General features: G+C 41.8%; 1 protein-coding gene across 1 annotated transcript; it reads left to right on the plus strand.

Annotated features, from left to right (window-relative positions):
- Positions 1 to 702: 702 nt before the first annotated feature.
- med7 (mediator complex subunit 7) lies at positions 703 to 5,762 on the plus strand. The gene is made up of 2 exons (XM_048232146.1): positions 703 to 832; positions 4,718 to 5,762. The coding sequence occupies exon 2, from the start codon at positions 4,727 to 4,729 to the stop codon at positions 5,471 to 5,473; it is 747 nt and encodes a 248-aa protein (XP_048088103.1). The 5' UTR covers positions 703 to 832; positions 4,718 to 4,726; the 3' UTR covers positions 5,474 to 5,762.
- Positions 5,763 to 8,178: the final 2,416 nt, after the last annotated feature.

Genomic DNA, 8,178 nt, shown 5'->3' on the forward strand with positions numbered 1-8,178 from the left:
CTTAACCCCTACTGAAACGAGGAGAAAGGAGAGAGGAGAAATACGCCCGCGTTTTCAGTTAGAATTGTGCAATCATTGGCTCAAGCTGTCAAGGTGAAAAGTTCCCTCGATCAACTTTCGGTTTCCAACAAGTTTCGGCCTATGGATTTATTATCAACAATAAGATAGTAGATAGACCAAGAAAACATCTTTATATGTTGTAATTATCATGCTACCATGCAAACTTAAAACAAAAAGTTAATTCCTGCATGTTTTGTTCACGCATTGTATTTAAATAAAATAATTCATGTCTCGAGAACTATCAAACTACCTCATTATCAGGGTCAATAATTAGGGAAAGTCCATGTTCAATAACCTATGATCATTTTAGGCTTTGGTATCAGTTCATATTCTCTGAAATTTGCGTGTCTGTTAATTCTAAGGTTAATTCTAATGCACCGCATCAGTAATTGGCGTCTAGTGATAGGCTACGTGAGTGAGCAGGACATCTCATTTCTCATAGGCCTATCTGTCTCTCCTGACATCTCCTTTACTTCATTCCTCCATCCTGATAAGGACAGTAGGAAGGAAGAGATGGAGGATAAATGGGCAAAAAGACGAATGATCTGCACCCTTTGTTAATTTGTAAGGTGGTATCCGCCTCGTCTCGGTTTTCAGTGCATCCAATCAAATACGGCGTTACTGGTGACAGTAGCTCCAATCGCCATCTTTAATGGTATGTGGGTAAACCGAATCCACTCTGGGAGCGCGTTTCGCCGCGGCGTTATACCCCTCTGGAAGTTCTACTGATGTATTAGGATTTTGGAATTTCACTTTAGGGCATTATAAAGAGGTATGTTAGCATATTTATTAGTTTTATACATTCATTTTTTCCTAGGTGTGCTTAACGTTAGATCTGTTTTGTAATGGGTTGGGGAACTTGGTTAAGACAGCTTTCAGAATCAGCTAGCTAGGTAGTTAGCCTTGCACTAACGCTCTACTTCGCTCAGTAAAAAAGTGCATTGGCTTTTAATGTTGAACAATGAGCTTCATTGCAAGGTTGTTTGAGCATAGAAGCCGTTTGAAACAGCAAATTTGAGGAAGATGTTTTGGTTAAAGTTAGCCTAATACCCGCTAGCGAGCGGCTACTAACGAGCTAACAGAGAATCGGCTGAGCTTCCTGGCTAACGTTAATTGCTGGGTATATGGTTTGCATTTGGCGTTATCACCAGGTGGTTTTACTCACTCATCATTGCGTGCTTATTGTTCTATTACAAATAACTGTTGAAGCAGCCAGTCGGAAGAATGTTGTTTACTTCTCTTCATTGCGTAGTAAAAACGTTATAGGGCAATTCCATGCAAAGGTCATCCTTACCATGGAAAAAAAAAGTTGTGCATACGCAAATAGAAATGTTGTTAAAATCTTCATTTAGGTATATATTTTATTGTTTGTAACTGATCTGATTGAATTTGATGGAGAATTACACTATTTTTACATCATAAATATGGTGTGCAACCATACAAAAACAACATTTTTCACATTGTAATATTATACATATTTAAAAAGTGGATAAATGGACCCAAGGTTCAAACAAATTGTGTCATTTGACAAATTCCAGATTGACAAGGGAATGGTAGAGTCATGTCTATGCTCAGCTTGCTTTTAAGAGCACAACTCCTTACATTTGTAAGGCTTTTGTTTTTAAGTCAGCAAGTTCCATGGCCAGGTCACATCCATAACGTTTTATAGGAAAAGTTTATGCTACACATAGTGTTGATACAAGGATACAAGGAAGTTTATTGTCACATGTCACATGCATATAGTTACTGGAAGTAAGAAATGCAGTGAAATTATGTCTGGTGTCAGCCTATTTGTGCATTTAAGGGGGGCAAGGAAAAACTCCCTTACCAAGGAAGAAACCTTGGGCAGATCCACGGCTCAAGGGGCTAACCCAACTGCCAGGGGTCTTGGTGTGTGTGTTGGGGGGGATGACAGGGGAGATGGGATAGTGTGCTGTGTATGTGGGGAGAGGGCAGTGTGCAATATGTGTGTTGGAGAAGCTTCCTCATGAGACAATGTGCTGTGTATTGAGGGGGGGGGGGGTGCAAGTATGGTGAAGGGACTTACTATTGCAAGCAGAGTACTGTATGTATGATGTATGTGAGTGATGACCGTGAAGATGTGTGTGTGTGGGCGGGAGGGGAGTGGAGCAGTGACTGTGTGGGTAGGTGGGGGCAGTGTGCTGTAAGTATGTAGAAGATGTGTGTTGGAGAAGATCCTGAAGACAATGTGCTGTGTATTGAGGGGGGCAAGTATGGTGAAGGGACTTACTATTGCAAGCAGAGTACTGTATGTATGATGTATGTGAGTGATGACCGTGAAGATGTGTGCGTGTGGGCGGGAGGGGAGTGGAGCAGTGACTGTGTGGGTAGGTGGGGGCAGTGTGCTGTAAGTATGTAGAAGATGTGTGTTGGAGAAGATCCTGAAGACAATGTGCTGTGTATGTAGGGAGGGAGGGGGGGGGGGGGCAGTGTGCAGCAAGTATGTAGAGGAGGCTTACTGTAGCAAGTGGTGTGCTGTATGTATGTGAGGTGATGACAGTGATGATGTAAGTGTGTGTGTTTTTTGTGTGTGTGTTGGGGATGGGGGCAGAAAGGCTAGGCAATCAAGGATAGTCAAGGTAGATAGATGAAGGAGAAATCAAAAATAATAAATAAAAAGTTCTATGTAGATGTGCAAAAGTAGGAGAAAGTCAAAGTGATGCGACAATGTCCATAGTGTCTGTGCAAAGCTGATTTATATCAATGTAAAGTGTGATGACCAAAAATTTGTGCCCCTTTTTTACTTTTAAAATCTTTAATGGTGCGTTATGGATGTTACATAATGTGAATTTACAAGGCTGGAGACTTTGTTATACCTCAAAGCCGATAAAACGTCTGTTCTAGTGGCATGTCGGTTTCAACGCATTTCACCTTAGTGTTTAGGCCTACAATTGACATTTCAAAGATTATTAGGTTGATCAAAACCACAAGGAGGCCTTGCCTAACTATTAGCAAAACAAACATAATATTAAAATACCTCCAGTGATTAGCCTAGTCATAGCCTATTTTCAAGTGGCCTAATAGCGAAAATCTGAGCGATTATCTTCCTGTAACTGTCATACTGTTGGTGTACAGTAACTGGATTATCGTGTTAGCTGGTGAAGATGGCTGACTTTGCAGCTGGAGTTAACATAGCAACCTCCTTCTGTTGCAGATCTGTTCAGCCTGCCGCTCACGTCTGCTTAACACAGTTTAATTTGAAATGTGACGCGATATGCCAGCATTTGAAGTGTCAGGTCCTCTGTAGCTAATACCCACAGAGTAACATTAGTAACGGCAGCAATAAACTAGATGTACCGCGATAGCGGTACAAAATATGACATACCTCTCAGTCCTGCATATTCTCTTTGCAAAAATAAATCACGCTTGTCAATTTGTCTCCATCTCCTACTCCTGCAACTCATGTGCATGTAAATGAGTGTGTGCATATGTGAGTTTGCTTTTGTTTATGAGTGTGTGTCTGTGTGTGTGCATGTGCGTATGCGTGCCTGTGTTTGTGTGTTTATGTGTGTGCGCGCGTGTGTGTGTGTGTGTTTCCATGCGCACATGCATATGCGTGCCTGTGTGTGTTTATGTGTCTGCATTCATGTGGGTGGGTGTTTGTGCGCGTGTGTGTGTGTGTGTGTGTGCTTGCCTGTCTGTATGTGTTTTATGTGTGTGTGTGCTTGTCTGCAGCCTGTCTGTATGTGTGCGACTGTGTGTGTGTGTGTGTGTGTGCACTTGCGCGTGCATGTACTTTATGTGTGCAAATCACAAATGAGTGGGTATGGGTTAGGTTGATGTGGGCTCTTGAGACTAACATACCATAAATATTTTGTCATCTTGGGTGCAACGGTTCAGGTAGGGCCAGTTATTTAGGGGAGTGGCCAGCAAGTTTCATGTTCCCTGGTGTTTCAGTAACCCGGGAATCACTGACCAAAATTAATGACGGTAAAAAAAAAATTCACTACTTAATTATGTGTTTTATGTAGTTTGTCGAGGACTGGTTCAGACACATCACATCCATAGTGTGAAACCGTCACATCCATAACGCCAGTTTTTCCTACATAATGCATTATGAAAATGACGCATAGTTTCAAAAACACACTTTTTGTGTTCATTCAAGTCTCCTTCATGCTACATATATCATAGGTTTGGCAGTTTCCTTAAAAATTCAGAGTTTGTAGAAAACCTGTAATCTCTCACAAAAGTGTCACGTCACATCCATAACGCTGATAAAATGCCTTGTATTCTATAGGATGAAATTGATTATATGAAATTTGAGGATTTCTCAGTATTCAGAGGACAGAGGTTGCATTGAAAGTTATGCAAATTAATTCACTGATACTAATTTTGCCCCCACTCTAAGGCATTTTGTTTACCAATATGAGTCCAACTGTCACATTCATAACGCTGGAACTGCCCTATGGACCCTTTCAAGAGTTCCATTATCAGCATCATAGTTGGCCCCACAAGGCTTCCTTTTTAACATTCCATATGTTGTCTTAATGCAGAGGAAGTAGATTGGGGCCCAAATAGAATGTTCAAGCATTGTTTTTGTTTACCTTGTTGAAAGAGTCTATAGTTCTTCAGTACTGATAGCTGTGTGTGAGTTCTTATATTGATGATGCGTCTTCTTCTACTTCTTCCTTATCAGGGCGCCAGGATGAGTGAATCTCAGCAGGTGAGTGCCCTGCCACCACCGCCCATGCAGTATATCAAAGAATACACTGACGAAAATGTGCGGAAAGGCATCGCTCCCAAACCACCCCCTCCCATCCGAGACAGCTACATGATGTTCGGCAACCAGTTTCAATGTGACGACCTGATTATCCGTCCGCTGGAGAGCCAAGGTATCGAACGGTTACACCCCATGCAGTTTGACCACAAACACGAGCTCAAGAAGCTCAACATGTCCATTCTGGTCAACTTCCTTGATCTGTTGGACATCTTGATTAAAAGCCCCGGTAGCATCAAACGCGAGGAGAAGCTGGAGGACCTGAAGCTGCTATTCGTACACATGCACCACCTTATCAACGAGTACCGGCCGCACCAAGCACGCGAGACGCTGCGCGTGATGATGGAGGTGCAAAAGAGGCAGCGCCTGGAGACGGCTGAGCGCTTCCAGAAGCACCTCGAGCGGGTGGTCGAGATGATCCAGAACTGCCTGGCCTCACTACCCGACGACCTGCCTCAGCCAGAGGGCTCTACCGCAGGGGGGGCTGGGGCGAGTGGGAGTCTCACTGGAGCTTTGGGTGGAGCTCCAAGATTAAAATGTGAACCTATGGACGTGGAGGAAGCAGGGGGAAGCTGCATGGGGCCACACATGGACAAGACTGCTGCTCTGTCCAAGAAGGACAAAGAATTTGACAAAGATGCAGCAATGTGCAGTATCATTGATGAGATGACCTGAATTTTTTTTTTTTTTTTTTTTTTTTTTTTTTCTGATGTTACATTTATGTTGTTTGTTGTCATGTTCTATGTGTTAATTTGCACTGTGTGGTAAAAAAAAAAACCTGCAGATTTCAAATGTACAGTGTTGGTGTATTTCTTACACCAAATCTTTAAGAGTTAGTTGGTTTTGTTTTGAAAAAACACTGCATATTGCAGCACCCCCTTTTTAGAAGAGTAATTAGCATTATGTACTCAGTTTGTGGATCAATATATTGCCAAATTTGCCTTGAATAAAACAGTGATTGGTACACACAGGGACCTCTGGATCTTGATGCTCAAAGCTGGGCAAATGGAGATTTAAGTCCAGGCCCAGAGTGGGTAATCGGGAGAATCGGAAGAATTCCCGGTGGGCCGCTTCACTTTTGGGCCGGTCGAGGGATTGGAGAAAAATATTGGCATTTGTCACGTTAATCTATCTTCTCTTAAAGTTGGCTACACACGTTCGCATTCTATGCCTAACACCGCAGCCTCTGCATGGGTTGTTCTCCCCTCCCAAGAGGAGTTAATTGGTTGGGTCCATATAGCCCGTCTTTCCTAAAAAGTTTTCTCAGATTCCAGCCGGGCCGGACCTACAGTAGTGATAAGCGTCAGGGAGGATGGATGGTAGAAAGATGCCATGAGGGACTGAAAAGGCCAGGTAAAAAAGACGAAAAGTATTGGAGGGAAATGCTGCCAAATGTGCCATGCTTCCAATTTTTTTTTAAGAGGACAGACATAAGTGGCAACTGGTAAAGAGAGATAGCCATGATTATAACGGCGTAATTGGGCTAATAACCTACTGGACGTTGTAGCGTTGTCAACCTATTCGCAAGTAACATATTAAATAAATTAAAACAATAGCATTTTGGTGTCATCCAAAATGGCTATTCATAGACTATGCAAATAGTATGCAAATATTTATTACAAAACTCAAGCTTGATCTGTGTATGCAATAGCCTATAGGCCTAAGCCTGAGCAGCAGATCAGCCAGTTCCCCGCTGAAAATGATGAGGCCGAAATTAACTATGACTATAGGGACAAGTAGAAAGGATAACAGAGTTAACCATATGAATTAAAGTTATTTTATGGAAGAAAGAACAGTAGGCTATGACAGCAGTAGGCTACATGATCAACCTATATGGCTTGTTATCTCAGAAGTGGGTGTAGTAAAGGACCAAACAACAACATGATAGCTGACCCATGCAGAAAAAAACATGTAAACAATACAGTAGTTCAATGTGCCTCTTAATGAAATTGTGGGATACATTTCAAATGCTTTATTTCTTCCTTCCTGTTTTTGTTAACTTATCAACCTATCCTTGTGGAATAGTGGAATATAAGCCTATAATAAAAAATACAGGCTAGTAAGAGCTGAAATGTTGCCGCTCCGGCTCTGTTTAAGTCAAATTGCTGGACTTTCTAATCTGGATAAACCCAGATGAACCTGTAAGCAAAATTGAATTTGCTCTGCAGGTTTGTCTGGAAAAGATCCTATTGTCACCTGTTTTATGAACTTTCCGTTTTACTACTAGTGGCGTAACCAGCAGTGAAATGAAAGTGAAATAGGTGAGTTAAACGCTTACCAAATAGTTTCAGAAGGGCTGGAAACTGGTTTTGCTGTCTGAAAATAATCAAACTAAGAATATGAAATAGATTGACATGAAAACAATTTTGAGAATGGTTTCTCAGTGAAGAGGGTTTTACCTAAATGTACATTTCAGTTGTTTTGCTCCTCCTAGCCAGTTAGATGTGAACTGAGATGACCCCAAACAACATTATTTAATCAGGGCAGCTTGCTTCCATAACAACTGGGTAAATTCCTCACCTTTCTGGATTTGCGCTGTGAGATGTTAGGGTTGTTGCACAAGCTGTCAGTGCGGGGCCTGTAACACACCCAATTACGATGAAGTCATTTGGCTAAGATCTCGCTACTTCACTCCACCATAAACACAAAGGTCCGTGTCACGTGATCTGTTAAGCATTTATCTGGTTCTGTGAGCCATGACGCCTGGCTTCTTTTCTGGACGATGGCCGTTTGCTGATCATGACCCAGGGCCCAGGGCTCACTGTGTGTGTGCATGCTTGTGTGAGTTCCTTTTCACCTCCATGTGCTTTCTTTGCTATTTTCCCACAGGTTCCAGTTACTACTGGTTACAACGAGGGAATATGTTGTGGTTGACAGCATTATGGGCAAAAAATGATAAGGAGAAAAAAAACACTATAATCACTGGATGAATTATTTTTTTTTATTTTTTTTATTATGTTTAAATTACCATAGTTCCAGTGGGGCTCCAGTAAGGGTGCAGTATGTGTGCATTTTTATTTTGTGAGTGTGGGTGCTCTCCATTGGGAAATGTTTCCAACCCTAGCATTATAAGGGGGATAGACTTTGTTAACTTTGTGGCAGGCCTATGAGATGAAAAGGACTGGGTGGGCAAACCCAGGCTAGAACAAAATGTCAACCAACTAATATCTAATTGCGAAAATAGAAAAAAGTTTAATTGAATGTAGAGGCTCTTTGATAAATATTAAGTAGGCCTAGGCATTGCCTGTTGTTAATCGACCCTTATGCCAATCCTTTGCAGACTGTGTGGAACATTCAATTGTTTATATACTCAATGCCCTTGTTGTACAAAAAGGCTTATTGTGTGGTTATGCTACATAAGAGATAAAATATACCCACCA

This window comes from Alosa alosa, chromosome 21 (assembly GCF_017589495.1).
Source record: "Alosa alosa isolate M-15738 ecotype Scorff River chromosome 21, AALO_Geno_1.1, whole genome shotgun sequence".
Lineage (NCBI taxonomy): Eukaryota > Metazoa > Chordata > Actinopteri > Clupeiformes > Clupeidae > Alosa > Alosa alosa.